Source organism: Podarcis vaucheri (assembly GCF_965113315.1).
Source record: "Podarcis vaucheri genome assembly, chromosome: 5".
NCBI classification, from domain to species: domain Eukaryota; kingdom Metazoa; phylum Chordata; class Lepidosauria; order Squamata; family Lacertidae; genus Podarcis; species Podarcis vaucheri.
Window position 1 is genome coordinate 83,533,930 of NC_138763.1, and position 18,325 is coordinate 83,552,254.

At 44.0% G+C, this 18,325-nt stretch overlaps 1 protein-coding gene across 4 annotated transcripts in view; it reads right to left on the reverse strand.

The window, feature by feature from the left end:
- LOC309532253 (heparan-alpha-glucosaminide N-acetyltransferase-like) overlaps positions 1-18,325 on the reverse strand; it is a 201,900-nt gene that overhangs the window by 74,543 nt on the left and 109,032 nt on the right. For all 4 annotated transcript variants that reach the window (XM_082222432.1, XM_082222431.1, XM_082222433.1 and 1 more), the window contains 2 exons: positions 9,044-9,120; positions 1,348-1,378 (listed from right to left, as the gene is read on the reverse strand). In XM_082222432.1, the coding sequence (XP_082078558.1) occupies positions 1,348-1,378; positions 9,044-9,120 (108 nt within the window). The remainder of the gene's footprint in view (positions 1-1,347; positions 1,379-9,043; positions 9,121-18,325) is intronic.

Here is an 18,325-nt window from a genome sequence, read left to right on the forward strand (position 1 = left end):
ATCTTCCTCCACAATATGATTGTGGTTATAAAACGAACAGCATGGTCAATAACATGATCTAATCTGATTGAAGGGGCCAGTAAGAAAATTATTACCCACTTTACAACCCATTAACATCAACCTTACATTACAGGAATGCACACGATAGATTTAAAACTTGCTTACTTAAAGCAAGGGGGTCTAAATAAACTCCATTACATTTGTTGGGGTTTGGTTGTTTTTTTTTATTGCTGAAGCAAAAATGAATACCCCCCTGGTGACTGGACCAAAATGGGGAAGGGGATATGCTGCTGATAGGATGCTTGCTGAGTTAGGGTATTTTGACAGTCATATATAGATGTTGGAGAGAATGACTGTTTAGATAGCTTTTGCCTTGACAAACTGATACAGATGGGGAAAATGTGGCACAGAGGAAGCTCAAATATCTCGAATATCGTTACTAGGATTTAGGACACAGAGACTCTGACTTGGAACAGAATGCATCGCTTGGAATTTTTAATTGCATCTGTGTTGCCGAGAAAGCTCTATATGCACCCATCTTGGAACAAAGACTAACATTATATGTTATTATTAATCACAGAATTCAGAAGTATTAAGAATTTGCCCATCATATATCACTGGCTGTAATAGAAAGCAAAATTATGTAAGGTTACATTGACCTTTAACCTAAGAAACATGACCAAGATACCGTCATTCTATTCAGCGTTAAGTTTGAAGGCTGATTTGAACAGGAAAAAATAGTTTGAAAAGGAACTTTCATGTTAGAAAAAGGCTACTAGTCTGAGTGGGTTATTGATCAAGAAAATGGCTGTTATGAGGAAGTTAAGGGATTCTGTTCCATCACTTGTCAGGCCTATGCAGATTATAAGTGTCAAATTATAGTTTTGCCAATACAGTAAGTCCGTAATTTATGCACATTTAAGTTGTGCGCATTCAGTTTTATTTTTGTGTGGCAATATTATTATTTTAAGAAGTGGAAAGAGGGCAGGGTTCCATGAAAAATGACTGGCAATCCCACCTGTCACTGAACCCAATGGGCTTTGTTGTACATGGTTTTGGCTTTAGGCACGATCCCTGGATCATACTGGGTAAATTATGGGCTTACTGTTCAGTTTGGCAAAGTCCTAAGTGTGAGACTAAAGCAAATAGCAAAGCGAAATCCCTTAAGGTGACCAGGAAGGTAAGAAAGTTGGCCTTTTCACATAACCATTTAAATCCATTCATATATTTAACTACAAGGCATTAAGGTTAAAATAACCAAGTGATATCCATGCATGTGTGAACAAGTTCAAAGAATTTTTCAGAGCAGAAAGAAATGATATTGCTGAGCAGTTTTTGATAGCTTACCAGGGCATGACCAGATCGGCAACTGTCAGTCCTATGGATGAAAACACAACAATGATTTTAAAATGCTGATTGTTTAACAATACAGTTTACCAATTCATGTGGTAGATAAGAACAACAAAATGGATCTGAAGTCTGACACAGCATCTTGCTACTCCTCATGGCCCTATGAATACATTTGGAAGCATACTAGAATTGTTTGCAAATACTACAGCATTTGTAAGTTTACACATCCTCCAGTCATTATGATTGCCTCCTGCTACCACAATAACCCTTGCAAAAATATTCTGACTCTTACACAAATTATTTTTGGTTTCTGAATAAGGCAAATATGCCACACCTTTTATGCAGAGTAAGCATATTTTTGTAAGTTTTCTTTACTTCTTTCATTTGTTCTGAGTTCCGAATTTGAATTTTCTTCAAAGGGCAAGGGGATTTTTCACAGCAGAGTTGTTGCTGAGTTGGCTCATATAACCCAGATTCAGATATGGCAAAGCACTGAAAACCAAGATCAATGCCCAGATAAAAGCAGCATAATTTTCTTGCTGGGTCACACCCCAGTCATGGCTAGCCCTGCCATCTGCCATGATGAAGACCTGTTTCAAGAGGCACTATGAGGGGGTGGACAGATAGAGAAATAAGATTAAATGGTACAGAAATTGGTTGTTGTTTTTAAAGGTCTCCAATTCAGGTAGCAAAAAGTTTTGGGCTTTCACTGACCAGAGTTCATCTACTCCATTATTTTACGTATTTAGTACTTTTGACTCAACATTTTGTTTCTAATAGAATTGTAGAGTTGGGAGGGACCCAAGGGCCATCTTGTCCACCCCCCTGCAATGCAGAAATATCAACTAAAGCATCCATGACAGATAGTCATCCAACCTCTACTTAAAAACCTCCAAGGAAGGAGAGTCCACAACCTGGTAAGGGAGACCATTCCACTAGTAGATATGAGTCAGAACCTCACAATCAGAGGTCAAATGTGATTCCCACCCTCTTATTGTTCCCAGAATGTGATATTGAGAGATTTATTGCCGCTATAGAAGGAGGTACTATTCACCAGGCAGAGCTAATAAAACAGGTTGCTTATTTTTAAGTGTATGTCTTCAGGTTCTGTACCCGCACATAGTAACTTCCTCCTTTGCTCCTCATATCTTTAATTTGCCTAATCATTTTTCAAAATAATGAGCAAAGAAACATTTCTGTGAAGGTCAATGCCTCACAACAGCACCGGATTTAGGGAAGTGCAGTTCTCCTAACAACTGTCAGTAGGCTTAACAACCCAAGAGTCTTTGGGGGAATCTTGTGATTGTTCAAAGTGATATAATCCTGTTTTAAATGTATAGTGCAGATGGGTCCCATGTCTTAAAACACAGACCCTGTCCAGGTTATGGCACACCAAGTCAAACACAGCCCACTAGCAATGTATGGCAAGCAATCCAGAGCCCTATAACTCTAATTTTGCTGCCTGGACCTCAAAAACAGAAAAGTTGTCAAGGACTTGGCAAGCCACTATGAATGACTGGTAGATTGTGCCTGGCTTGGAAGCTCCAGCTGGTCAGACTTTATGTACCATGTGAATGGCCATGCAAGTGTATACAGTGGTACCTCGGATTAAGAACTTAATTCGTTCTGGAGGTCCGTTCACAACCTGAAACTTTTCTTAACCTGAAGCACCACTTTAGCTAATGGGGCCTCCTGCTGCCCCTGCGCCGCTGCTGCACAATTTCTATTCTCATCCTGAAGCAAAGTTCTTAACCCAAGGTAATATTTCTGGGTTAGCGGAGTCTGTAACCTGAAGCGTATGTAACCTGAAGCGTATGTAACCCGAGGTACCACTGTATAACAGTCCACATACACTTTAGTAAGTGAGGACAACATAATATGAAATGAATGACCCTTCATTTCTAGTATGCTCTTTTCCCTGTTCAGTAACTTCACAACACAAAAGTGATGAAGATATATCTAACTTTGTTTCACAGAGTCAGTGGGCCAGTGCCAATTGGCAGGGACAGAGGAATATTTCAAGAAACATTTGTTGAGCGTTGACAAGTTGAAATATACTCAGAGTCGCAAAGTGATTTCATGCTCTTTATTCAGCTCATAGTGGTGAGGAGGAATGAATGGATGTCCCCTCACAGTATCTGCTTTATATACATTATTTACACAATGGGCTGCACATGATTGGCTAATTCTGGAATTCTACTGTAAGCCAATCAGGTTGTGGATTCACTTCAATCTGGAGCAGGATTGGGTGGTTCCTGCCAACCAATCATACTGCTGCATTGTTCTAGGACCAATCAGACTGCTGCATTCTGAATCCTATTGTTCTAGGACCAATCAGACTGCTGCATTCTGAATCCTATTGTTCTAGGACTAATCAGACTGCTGCAATTTGGATCCTATTGTTCTCAGTACATAACACCCCTCCCCTCTAAGTTCCAGTCCTGCCCGGGAGGTCGCATTCATAGTCCTCAAGGTATGCCGGCGGCCTACGTGTGCGTTGCGGCCTGTGGTGTTCCCTGGTCTGGGGTTCAGGTTCTGGCTCGTGTTCCAAGGATGCTGGCTGTGATGGGCCTGTTTGGTCTGGCGCAACCGGCTCGCTCATTCGTGGTTCTGGTTCCGGTGTCCTTTCGGCCTCACGGGTCCTCTCTGTATTTACTGATTCTGCCTCTCCTGCTGGCCCCTCCTGCTCTATGGGCCTCACTGCCCCGCTGTTCCCTTGGGACTCCTCTGACCTGTCCTCCTCCTGGGTTTCTCCCGGGAATCGTCGCCGTATCTGGTCGCAGTGGCGGCGCCAGCATTGCCCCCCATCCGTTAGCACCTCATACGACACTGGGCCAGTGACCCTGGTGACTGTGGCGGGTACCCATGCTGGGCCTGCCCCAAAATTCTTTGCGTACACTGGGTCCTGGGCTTCGAAGGTCCGGGGGTTCCTGCCTTCCCCCACCACTACCTCATCCTGAGCTCTATCGGGGTGAAGGCGGTCCAATCTGATTGCAAGGCGCCGACCCATTAGTAGTTCAGCGGGGCTCCGGCCAGTCGTTGAGCTGGGGGTGCTGTGCTGTGCTAGAAGGAATGTGGCAAGGCGGTACTCCCAGTCCCCTTGCGTCATGCGGCGAAGGGTGTCCTTGGTGGTCCGCACCATGCGTTCTGCTTGGCCATTGGTGGCAGGGTGGAACGGCGCCGAACGGATGTGGCGGATGGCGTTCTGTGCTGTGAAGGTTTAGAATTCTCCTGACGTAAATGCGGTCCCGTTGTCTGAGACGAGAGTGTCAGGGAGCCCGTGGGTTGCAAACAGCCTGCGTAGTACCCGGATGGCTGCGGACGTGGAAGTGGACGGTACCAGTGCGACTTCCAGCCATTTGGTGTAGGAGTCCACCACTATGAAGAATGTTTTCCCCTGAAATGGGCCAGCGAAATCCACATGCAGGCGTGACCATGGTGCTCGGGCGGACTCCCAGGACTGGACTGGGGCCCTTGGGGGATCTGGGCGGGATTCTTGGCAGGCCTGGCAGTGTTTGACCCAGGCCTCTATCTCTCCATCAATCCCCGGCCACCACACATAACTCCTGGCAAGGGCCTTCATTCTTACTACCCCTGGATGTGTCTCGTGTAGGGCTGTGAGGACCCTTTTGCGGAGGGGCTGGGGAACAACGACTCTGCTTCCCCATAACAGGCACCCCTTGTGGGCCGACAGTTCATGTTTGCGGGTTGTGTAGCCGGCGAATTCTGGCCCGGGGCTGCTGCTGGGCCATCCCCTCCACACCCAGTCCAGGACCCGGGAGATGACCCTATCTTTCTTGGAATGGTGTGCAACTTCTTGTGCCTGAATGGGGCGGTCGGGAAGCAGCTCCAGGCTCATAACCTCTTGTGCAGGTGCTGGGTCAGGGCCTGTTTCCGGTAGTGGTAGCCTGCTGAGGGCGTCCGCATGGCCCATCGCCTTCCCAGGTCGGTGAACCAGTGCATACTGGTAGCTGGCAAGGAAAATTGACCACCTGAGGACGCGAGGAGACAGCACTTGGGGGGTCTGCCTTTCGGGGGCAAACAAGCCAAGCAACGGCTTGTGGTCAGTCACCACGGTGAAGGGCCGCCCGTACAAGAAATCATGGAATTTTTTTACTCCCTTCACGATTGCCAGACCCTCCTTGTCAATTTGCGAGTAGTTCCGCTCAGTTGCGTTGAGTGTCTGGGAAAAGTACGCCACCGGTACCTCTCTTCCATCCGGGAGTTGGTGCCCCAGGACAGCGCCAATGCCATAGGGTGAGGCATCGCATGCTAGCACCACTGGCAGCCTCTCGTCGAAGTGTGCCAAGACAGAGTTTGAGACAAGCAAGTCCTTGACTGCCTGGAATGCGGCCTCCTGGCGCTGGCCCCACACCCAAGGGGCCCGCTTGTCCAGGAGTCTGTGTAGGGGCTCCGCTACCGCCGCCTTGTGGGGAAGGAAGGAATGGTAAAAGTTCAATAGTCCCAAGAAGGCCTGAAGTTCAGTCTTGCTCTTGGGCGCTGGGGCATCACAAATAGCCCGTACCTTGTCCCCAGTCGGGTGGACCCCTTCTGCATCCACCATAAATCCCAGAAAGTCCACCTGAGGCACTCCTAGTAGACATTTTTCCCGCTTCACCTTGAGACCCGCCGTCTGGAAACGGTGCAGAACGGTGCGGAGGCGGTCCTCAAACTCCTCTGGTGTGGGCCCAGCAATCAACACATCATCAAAGAAGGGGGTGACACCAGGAATCCCTTTAAGGAGAGAGTCCATTAGATTCTGGAATATGCCTGGTGCCACGCTGACCCCGAATTGCAGCCGCTTTACCCTGAACGCTCCTCTGTGCGTCACAATCGTCTGTGCCTCTGCTGTGGCCTCATCTACTGGCAGCTGTTGATATGCTTGGGCCAAGTCCAGCTTCCCAAAAATTTTCGACCCAGCCAGGGTGGCAAGGACATGGCTGACCACTGGCACTGGGTATGCGTGGGCCGTGAGGGCCTTGTTTATGGTACATTTGTAGTCTGCGCAGATGCGGACCGAACCATTAGGCTTGACGGGTGTGACGATTGGGGTTTCCCAGGGGGCATTAGGCACCGGCTCCAGCACTCCTTGCTCCACGAGCCGGTCCAATTCCTCGTCTATACGGGGTTTCAGGGCGAACGGGACCCGGCGGGCCTTGAGCCTGACCGGTCGTACTGCGGGGTCAAGCTGTAGAGCAATGGGGGGGCCCGTATACTGTCCCAATTTCCCGTCGAAAACCCCTGGAAATTCCTTCCATATGGCGTCCACGTCCACTTGTAAGCTAGTGTGGTTCACCCCGGTGACAGCTAGCCCCAGTGGTCCAAACCATGCCAATCCCAGTAAGCTAATGTAGGGGCCCTTGACCACAAGCAAGTCCAGTTGCCGCGTCCGCCCTCGGTATTGCACCCTGAAGGTCCCCACCCCCATTGTGGGGACCTTACGTTTCTGGAAGTCCCGTAGAGTGAATGGGGCCGGCTTGAGTTTGGGACCCCCAGTAGGACACAGTTTCCTTAAGGTCTTTGCCGAGATTATGGATAGAGTTGAACCCGTGTCAAGCTCCATGCGGCATGGGGCCCCCTCTATCTGTACCTTTACATAAATTTTCTCTACGTTGGGGTGGGGCAACTGGTATACCTGGCAGTCCGTGAGCTCCGTCGAGTTGCCTTGGTGCGTTGGGCCCCGGGACCTGGGGCTCTTGGGTTGATCATCTGATGCCTGGTGTCGGGTGGGCCGAGCCCGACACACCCGGGCGATGTGTCCCGATTTTCTGCACTGCCTGCACTCTGCGTTGCGGAAACGGCAGGTCCTCCTCTCGTGACTCTCCCCGCAGCTTGCGCAGTTTCCTCCTTCTCGTCGAGGCAGCTGTGGTCTGTGCGCTGCTTGAGTGCGCTGCTGTACTCGGTGCACCTCCTCTCTGTCGGATCCTGAGTCGTTGGTGAGGTCTTCGTGGTGGACCCTCGGTTGGGATGGCTGGCTCGGCCGTGCCTCTTGCGTCGACCTCTCGGCAGCTTCCGTTGCCAGGGCCTCCTCCAGAGCGACCTGGAACGTTAGGTCCTTCTTAGCGTAGAGGCGTCGTTGCAGCTTCTCATCCTTCAGGCCACCGACGAGGCGGTCACGAAGCATGTTCTCCAGCTCTGAGAAGTTGCAGAACCGGGCGGCTTGGCGGAGAGAGGTCACAAACCCAGTTATGGTTTCCCCAGGGGCTTGTTGCTTTGCGTAGAAGGCATTTCGACGAGTCACCACTGAGGGCTGCGGCGAGAAGTGCCCCTTCAACTGTTCCATTATTGTTTTGTATGGAACAGTAGCGACGTCTTCAGGCGCAAGGAGAGCCCGGGCGATTTCAAACGTCTCCTCTCCGCAGACGCTGAAGAATATCGCCCTCTTCTTGGCGTCTTCTTCGTCGGTGACCCCTTTGGCTTCTAGGAGGAAGGTGAAACGGGAGGCGTATGCTTCCCAGTCTCCAGATGCTGGGTTGAATGGCGAGAAGCTGCTGTCGGTTGCCATTCTGAGTTCCTTGTGTCCCGGAGCTGAAGCCTGGATACACGGTGCGAGGCAGCGGTGCGGCAGGTGGCGGTGCTGCGGTGCTGTGTGTGGCAGTCAGCTCAGCGGGATCCCACCTTCGTCGCCAGTGAAATATACTCAGAGTCGCAAAGTGATTTCATGCTCTTTATTCAGCTCATAGTGGTGAGGAGGAATGAATGGATGTCCCCTCACAGTATCTGCTTTATATACATTATTTACACAATGGGCTGCACATGATTGGCTAATTCTGGAATTCTACTGTAAGCCAATCAGGTTGTGGATTCACTTCAATCTGGAGCAGGATTGGATGGTTCCTGCCAACCAATCATACTGCTGCATTGTTCTAGGACCAATCAGACTGCTGCATTCTGAATCCTATTGTTCTAGGACCAATCAGACTGCTGCATTCTGAATCCTATTGTTCTAGGACTAATCAGACTGCTGCAATTTGGATCCTATTGTTCTCAGTACATAACACAAGTTGTAAGAGGAGATCCACCAAACCAATACTCTCGTGACTGAAGCAGGACTGGAAAAGACGTGTGGTTTTCCCAGATTAAACTGTGCATGTAATTAAAGCCTGTGTTATGAAGATGGCAGTTCAGAAGTACCGCCAATTGATTTCTGAGCTAAAATACAGAGCGAGGCAATTATTGTACTTGGCATCATGCTAATCCATTTAACCGAGAGCCCAATAACAGGAAACCATTGTTACACAATATGTAACTCAGATTGGGGCGACTGTAACATGATCTTAAAAGCTTCTCTAGCTCTCAGAAGTCAATATACTGCTTGCAAAAAAGGAAGGGTCAGCAAAACGGAGCTGTTACAGACCTTGCTTAAACCTAAAGAAAATGGCCTCATAGACAATGCACTGAGACAATAAAATTAAAGGATGAACTCCAGCTAAATAAAGTAATGGTCCTCCAGTGGAAAGGCAAAATACAATTAGCATTCACATGCTTATTTTAAGATCAATATTTTTTCCTGCTGATTTGCTGAAGAGGCTTTTATGAAGTTTAAGCAGAGTTCATTGTTAAATACTCTTTACCTACAGAGGATATGGTAGGCCATATTAATTCCTGTTTCTTTTGGAGATCAATAATGAGTTTGCTGATTTGTATAAAGTGCTTAGGGATGCAGCAAATGCAATGGGAAGTTGTCCCCTACCATTCCACGCAGCGTGCTCAAAGAACCAGTAGCCTCCGCCCCCACAGTTCAGAAAAACCATGATGGTGAGAGAAAATCTGAAAGGGGAAAAGAGTTAATGGGTCAGGAAACCAGGTGAAAAATTGCTGGTTTTGGGCAGTGACACTGTCGTACCTAAAGTTTGGAAATCAGACTAAAAATCAGATTGACTAAACAACTTAGAATGATAACATTCTTCTCTGCAAATGGGTAAGTTTGTGTTAAATAATTTGAACATAAGCTTACATTACATTAAAGACTCTTAGCATGCATTAAAAGAAAACAACAACAGGTAATCTATATATATTTTTACCACAGCAAGACAAAGGAATCTTAGCATGCTGTTTTTCTATGTGCAGAAAGGGTTGCTTCTCCCACCTATATCTCTGTTGGAAGCACATTCATATGTCCAGCCCTAAAAATGCAGTCTGAAATGGTATAGCCTGGGAAAGATTTTGCCATTTGACAGGAGGTTACCACCTTACTGAATCTAGGCAGGTCTGTACTGTAGGTCTGGTCAGTGCTTGGATGGGTGAGTGCGTAGGAACCACATGTATGTTGCCTGAGGTTCGCTGGGATATAAATAAACCCACTGCATATGTAGATTGCCTTAGAAATATGTGTATACCTCACTACCCAACTGCAACCAAGCAATGGACCATTTGCCCACCTTAAAATTCTATTTAAACCAAGCAAATCAGGAAGAATACTCAACAAACAGGACACCTGGAGCAGCTCTTAAAAATACTTCTGTCCACACCTTAACCACAAGTTGCTGAGACTAAAATGTCAGGGCAGAATCAGTAGCTTTATTAGACCAGGTGGAATGCAATTGACCCCAGATCCCTGCTGAATTGTAGTATCACCCTTTGGCCATCCACAGTGGAGGTGCATAATGAGGCCGGTAGCTCCCTCTTCCAGAAAACTACCATGTAGCGGTTAGGAGCCATATGTTTGGGTCTTGTTGACCAACTTCCGGGGCCGAGTCTGCTTGTGCCTTCCAGGCTTTCTAGAGAGACACCTATGTCAAGTTTGTGAAATTGCACGTCCATTATTACTCTCATGAAGGTGCTGCACTAGGTTGCATGGCCAGCTTCAGGTTCTTGAACCTTCAAAAAGACACAGATCATACAGCAACCAAGGGCTGTTGTAACAAAATATTCGTATAAACAAAACATTCAGGTCATAATGAGCAGCAGCTTCCTCTGGTCCTAGATAAGGAGAGTTACGGAAATTGATAATTTGGCTCATTTTGTTTTGTAGGGAGCCATCAGCAGCTGCTGTTTTAGCCTAACCATACAAAAATATATTGCTTTTGGCATCATTTTTTTAAAAAAGGAGACAGAGGAGATTAATTAGTTTCAGTTTAATGAATACTTTTCATGCTTGCCCTTGGGATGACAATGCACTTAGGTGCTAATAGAGAGAGCATTTTATGAAGGAGAAGGAGAAGGAGAAGGAGAAGGAGAAGGAGAAGGAGAAGAAGAAGAAGAAGAAGAAGAAGAAGAAGAAGAAGAAGAAGAAGGTGGTAGAGAGGGACACTGTTTTTGGTGTTGGTTTTGAACAATGGGAAAAATACTATTCAAACAGCTGGTTATTAAATATTCCACATTTTTCTCAATTTGAAATTGTAACCGAAAATATGACAGTGCATCATTTCAACCGTGCAAGTTGCTGATGCTCTTTCTAGTCTTCCCATGTGCTGCCACCCCCAGCACTGTGCAGGTGTTATGGTGGTTCAGGAGCACAACCATTATGCATTTTCTTTTACTTAACAGCTCTTGCAGGAAATGGAAGGTTATATTACAGATCAATGAGTGGGAAAACGGAATATGACAACCTGAGGTCAGAAGCAGAAGAATAGATGGCATTAATTAATTCTTGCACTTGCTAGAAAAGCTATGAGAGATGCCTCATGCAGCCACCACAGCTGACTCCTGAAGGCTAGACTATTCTATCCATTTCTATACTCTTATTTTTCTGCAAAATTTTGCAAAATTTTGAAAAACAGAGCGCCTCTTAAATTGCTTTTTTAGTTATTTGAAAATATGACAGACCATGTTTTTACACAAATATCCAGCAAATCAGTTTTTAGTGTTAGATACATTTGGAATTTTATTCTTATTTTTGCCTAACAAAGGAGACCCAATATGGCAGTTTATTAATCATATATGAATTTTAAAAGAAATATCTGCATCAACACATGCCTTTATGCATATTTGTATTTGTTGTTAAAAAGAACTCTGCCACATTGCCCTCAGGGCAGCTTGCCCTATCAGAAGTATACTATAATAATAAAACCTCCTTTAATAAAATGAAGAACAATAACAGCTAAAATCATCAACTTCAGCCATCCTCTTAAATTTTCAATACAGATGTAGCTGTATTTAAAGAGAAGATGAAATGCTTAATACCTAGCAATGAATTTGGACATCTACACAAAACTGTTTTCCCATTGGTAAGATTTCATGTGAAAACATTGCTGCTTCATATTATTAAAAGAAAGTAACCCTGCAAGACTTCTGTAAAGTTTAAATTTGTCCAACACTTCGTAACAGTTTGTCCTGTCCCATTTGCAATGGGTCTATAAATCTTATTATTAAAATATTATTCAAAGTCTTTACTAAAACCTAGTGGGAAGCAAAATAAAGGAAAGTGGTGGTCATACTAGATATTTATTTTTTAGTAATACATTCATTTTGTATTCAGTAGTGCGTACATATACAGTACGACATATGGTAATACATATATCTTTCAGTTATACAGAGATCTTGTAGATCTCATGTGTACATCTGTTACTAGGTTCATTTTATTCATTTCTTTTTTCCTTTTGGATGGCAGGCCAACTATGGAGTGAAGTAGCCATCCAATTAAAATTCAGGAACCGTTTTCCTGATTGTCTGGTCCCATTTAACCTTGAAACCCTTAAGCAACAAATATTGAGAACTGGAATTAAGCCAAAACTTGGTCTTCTCGTAACCAGCTGCTTCTTATAACATGGTGTTCATTTTCCAGACTATTCTGAGTCTGAATTACTTAATGATAGGCCCTTTCTTTGGGTGCTTTGCAGGCAGTATTGGGTTCTTTGTGGTATTTTACCTACCCTTTGCGTAGGGGGTGGCTTGTAAGTTGTGGCAGTAAAGGATGGCTGTCATTTAACCCAGTAAGAAAAGTCCTGGAGCAACAGGTGTGCTTTAGCTCCATGAAATAGCATCAGCAGTTGCTATGATGCAGATAGCAGAATGCACCACTGACTCAAGCTTGTTTAAACCTTCCCATGAAATCTTCATTGGACAGATTAATATAAATTAAATTTGGTGCATCTTTTTTTGAAAACTGAAAATGTCAAGGATACCAGCAAGAAGAAATTAAGATGAACATTCATTCAAGTTGTTGCAGAAACATTTAGTATTATTTATATTGTACCTTCAGTGTATATATGGTGCTTTACTAAGCAACGAAAACTAAAGACAGATCCCTGTCTTTAGGCACTTACCATTTTAAGTGGTATCTTTCACTTCCACAGATTCTCGGGTACAATGTTCCTCAAACTGTGGTCCACAGAACAGTAGGGATTTGCACCCGATTTATTTCCTCTGCCAATGAAGATCAAGTCTGTTTTGACTGGGCTGGGGTTATCTAACAGAATAACACAGTGCTTCTGCAATCTACTATCTATTCCCTAAAAATGAATCAGTTAAAGGAACCTGCCTTAGTAGCCTAGGGACCATGATACTCATAACATTTTTGATAATGATGCTGGCAGTGAAAAAAATTAATTTATTAAGTGGTCCATCATCACTTACAGAAGTCCACGGGTGTGGGGCCAGTTAAGAACCATTGTTACCCATTCATCTGCTTGCCTCCTACATTTGTCCTCTTTCCTCTGTTACAGTGGGTTAAGTACTTAATTCGTTCTGGAGGTCCGTTCTTAACCTGAAACTGTTCTTAACCTGAAGCACCACTTTAGCTAATGGGGCCTCCCACTGCCTCCGCGCCACTGAAGCACGATTTCTGTTCTCATCCTGAAGCAAAGTTCTTAACCCGAGGTACTATTTCTGGGTTAGTGGAGTCTGTAACCTGAAGCGTATGTAACCTGAAGTGTCTGTAACCCAAGGTACCACTGTATATCCTACCTACCCCACTTCCTCATAATAAAGCTATTCTGTTTTTAGCCTTTTGACAGGCCATGGGCCTGCTACTGCTCATCTCATTTACCACAGTGGCCTGGTACGTGGCTACTGTCCGTTTACTCCAATAGCAAAGCGCACAACCGTTAAGAAGAGCCCAGCTGCATCAAAGACGCACCTAGTCAAATCCTTCAAACTGGACACGTGTGCAGTATTCCTTTCTAGCTCATGATCTGCAGCAATTGGTATTCAGACGCACATTGCCTCTGATAATAGAAGCATTACATGGCCATCATGACTAGAAACCACTGGCAGCCTGATCTGCCATGAAGCTGTCTGGCTCCCCTCTAAAGCTGTCCAAGTTAGCAGCCATCACTGTCCACTGGGTGAAAAGGAACTTCTGTCTGTCCTGAATCCAACACCATTCAGCTTCAGTGGATGACCCCAAGTGCTAGCATTATGAGAGAGGGAGAAAAAAATCTCTCCCCAACTACTGTCTCTAGGTAAAGGTAAAGGCCATACGGGCCAGTCTTGACAGACTCTAGGGTTGTGCGCTCATCTCACTCTAGAGGCTGGGAGCCAGCGCTGTCCGCAGACACTTCCGGGTCACGTGGCCACTGTGACAAGCTGCATCTGGCGAGCCAGCGCAGCACACGGAACGCCATTTACCTTCCTGCTAGTAAGCGGTCCCTATTTATCTACTTGCACCTGGGGGTGCTTTTGAACTGCTAGGTTGGCAGGCGCTGGGACCGAGCGACAGGAGCGCACCCCGCCGCGGAGATTCGAACCGCCAACCTTTCGATCGGCAAGTCCTAGGCGCTGAGGCTTTTACCCACAGCGCCACCCGCGTCCCAACTACTGTCTCTACATTGTGCTTTATTTTATACATCTCTGTTTAGGGAAGCTTTTAATATTTGATGAATTATTGTATTTTAATATTTTGTTGGAAGCCGCCCAGAATGGCTGGGGAAACCCAGCCAGTATCATCATCATCATCATCATCATCATCATCTCCCTCTCGTTCATTTCCCCCTAAACTAAAATGTAGCCTTTCCTTATAAAGGAGTTGCTCCAGCCCCATGATCATTTTCTTAAGCATTTCTTAACCATTTTCTTAACTATTTTCAGCCCTCTAATACCCTTTTCGAGGGGTAGCAACCAGAACTGTACACTGTGCTCCAAGAGCAATGCCACCATATATATATTTTTAATGGCTTTATGATATGATTCTTACATGATTTAAAGCAAGAAACCATACTAGCAACAACCCAACACACCAAACATATTGCCTACCAATGGCAAACATAGAAAACCATTCATTTCCTCTTTTATTCATTTGTACTGACCGTATCTGTGGGTGCTTTGACACACTTTGTAATATTACTTTTCCTACATTCTAATTTTTCACATTGTTTCCTCTCTCTCTCTCTTGTGGGTTTTGCTTCAGCTTGCTCTGCAAACAAATTAGCACTTTTGTCTCATTTTCTAAGCCGTTACATGCTTTTTATTATTCTTATTATAAAGGACTATTTTTGTGCTAGCCTGCTATCTCGTATGATCCACTGCTATCAGCTGTATTTCTAGGGAGCGTGTCTTTGCTAGCCCAGAAAACATAAGAATATTTGTACCACTTATCTTTCCACGCTAATGCCCAGGTACAAGAAGTGATTTATTAACCATTCGGATACAAGTATTTCTCAGGCTAGGTAACAGAAAGAAGAGACACTGATATTTTCCTTATCTGAATCCTGAAGGAAGCAGCAAAATATAGTGAGGGAAAAGTCTGCAGAAAAACTTCAAAGCTACTAGCCAGCACTAGCACTCATAAATAAGCATTGCAAAATAAGGATTCCATCAAAAAGATAGCACTAGTCATCATTAATAGATCTGTTCACACATCACACTGGACTCAGGTACAAATATTTCTCCACAAATATACAAGTGTTTGGTCAGTAATCCTAGGATCCCCAAATGAAACACACAAACATGTCCTGGTACTGCTATCAAGTGACAAACACAGCTAGTTTAATGTTGGGGTGGAAATGGGTAGGAAGAAACACTTTAGGAAGAAACACTTTTCCTTAAGCGTTATTTAAGAGTAGTCAACATTTCAGATTTTGGCATGACTGGGACTGGATCCTGAGATCTCTGAACAGACCAAAAACCTTTTTTTGAGATCTTCTTTCTCTTTTTACCGTTATATCTTTTCAAGAAATCCAACACAGCTTCATTGATTTCAGGTCAGTTAAATATCTTGAAACATAATGAACAGAGAGTCAAAGAAGGCATGCTTGTCGTGGACCCTGTCTAAAAATTCGATAGAGTTATATGGTATGATCTAATTCTTAACTCTTTTGTGGGTCAATATGAATCCATGTGAAAATGCCATTAGAGACATTATTTTTAATCCCAGGAGAATGCGTTGCAATTTTCAGATTATATTGCAGGTTATTAAGCATTGCATTGGTGTGTTAAATGAACCTGTGTTTTTATAGGAACTTTTCATGGAGTATTTATAATCTTGAGATACAGGATCAACAATTTGAGGGGGAAATGCAAGTTTGGGAGTTAAAATATGAAGTGATGAGGGAATACAATTTGGTCATATAGCATTTCAGTCCATTAATTTCATCATTATACCATAACACTTCAGAAATTCTTCAGCTCCTCTACTCATTCACACCCTGTGTCTCTTTAACATAGATTTTTCCAATTATGTCCATTAGTTGTCCTAGCAACAGAGGCAGAGGTTAAGTCATTTTCGAAAAGCGGTACAGCCCAAATAATGGTATTATACCAAATTCTTGCTGGTTTTTTGCCACCTTCCTTTCCATTCTGGTAGCAGCAGAGAAAGTAAACAGAGATGGTCAAATTTACAATATTTAAATCAGTCCCCTCCTCAGAGATGCACACAGTAGCTTAATTGTTGCAGGTCACTTCTGATAGAAAAGGGAAAGATTAAATTTTAATACTGATATGGTTCAATGCACAGTGAACTAAGAGTTCTCCAATGAGGAGAGAAAACAATTGGGTAATTTCACAATAAGGTCATAAGCAATTCAGTTGTCTCCTAATTATTCACTTTATTCTAATGTCAAGGTATCAGTTAATGCCATGTGCCAATTAATACACTTTCAAGGTAGCCTCCGACAAAGAGGATTTTAATTGCTACCAAGTCCCAGTTTCAACCTGGAATCTCAGTTTAAAATTGTTTCAAAACTACTGATGTGTTTTCTGTGAAAGTATGCAAGAGCTTATGCTTCCAAATGACAAATATTTCACACCATTTTCAGAAAGGATCAGTTGGATTTCATTTTCACCAATTAGCAAGTTGAAGGCAGAAAACGATAATGCTTGCTGTTCTCGCCTCCTTTGCTCCATCAGCGTAACTTCTGACACCAGAGGTACCCAATGTGGCGCAGTCAGTGACTGCTGTACCTCAGATAACCATCATGGATTGACTCCTGTTCTGTTTCCAGCCCATCTGACTGGAAGAAGACAGAAGAGGGACCAAGGGCAGGAAATAAAAGTTGATTCCCATTCCCGATTCCTTTCACAGAAGAGCAGGAAGTCACACATTTTATCTGCATCAGGGATAGAGATATCATGGGATGGCTCTGAGTGTAGGGCTATTACTGTGTTGATGATATTTTACAACATGACGAACTGAGAAGAGGATTGGATTAAAATATAAAGAAAACATCCGCTAAAGAAAAGCTTTCATGCCTCAGCTAACTGCAAACGATAATCACCGGAATATTTAATGTAAGTGAAAGTGTCAAAGTATGTCCATTTCATAAGTTACTGTACATATTACAAGCAAGGGGGTGGGGAATTAAGAGGAACTACAAAGCTTTTCTGAGTCTCAGAGCAAAACATCAACAGTATTTGCAAGCCATTTGGATATTTGAAATTTAAAAAGGGATATAATTAGGGGAATACCATACAATCTGTTCACAAAAGTAGTGTGTTTATCTATTAAATATAATGCTACTTCTGATCCTGATTATTTGCTTGACTGAATCACTTGCATTTTAGATTCTATCAACATTCAACTCAATATACAATTGCCTCATTTTATAATGGATCGAATCTGCTTATGTCTTTTTAAACTTATGGAATAGATTATTTTTAAATTGTATATTAGCTATGCACATAGGGTGAGCTGGATCATTCCTGTTTCCTCCCCCCCCCCCAAGAAGTTGTCTCAATTCCATGACATTGTCTAAACTATCATAACATTTTAAACCTCTTAATTCTAAAATTTCCATTACAGCTCCATTTACACTCTTTTGAAAGGCTTGCAAGTCTCATTGAGCAGATGGAATCAGCAGATTCTGGCTTCTGAACCGCTTGCTGCAGGAGACTGCTGGAAGCACTGAGGGAACAGTAAGGAAATACAGTCCTCTTCCTCAGACTATTGCTTCTGTTGCTGCCTCCCCAAGCTCACAGTAGCCACAGGAGAACAGTGTCCCTCAACCCTTTACTGGAAGTGTATTACTACCAAACATCAGGTATGCGAAACACAATATATTAGTGTCCAAAGAGAGCAAATGTTTCTCTTCACTTGGGCAAGTGGCAACAATGGCAAATCTTAGCAACAAACTCACCAACAGTGCAATCAAATGGATATGGATAATATCTGAGAAGTCATCTCTCCCCCTGCATCCCTACCTGGTCACTGAGTTCTGTGGATGAAGATCTGTTGATGGTGCCATATGTTTCTCTGGGAAAGCACTGTGGTACCAGTTCTCTGCAGACCCAACATGGGTGTTTTTTTGGTTGAAGACTGTTATTTGCTCCCAAGCCCTTCCAAATCAGTCTATTTTATTTCTGCAGTTTTAAATTCTTGTTGGTTCTCAGAATGTAGAAGTTTCCATTGTATGAAATAAATAAATGGGTACTCAGAAGTAAGTCCCATTTAATTCAGTAAGAAATACCCCAATAAAGCAAGTATAAGTTTGTAGTTTAAATGGCTTTAGGCAAGCCATTCTCTCTGTCTCTGTCTCTGTCTGTCTCTCTCACACATCTGCAAACACAAAATAACCCCTAATGTAGTGATAATTGTACCAGTCTTAATTACATCGTAGTTGTAGGGATCGTGTATGTGAGGCTCTTTGAGTACTTAACAAAT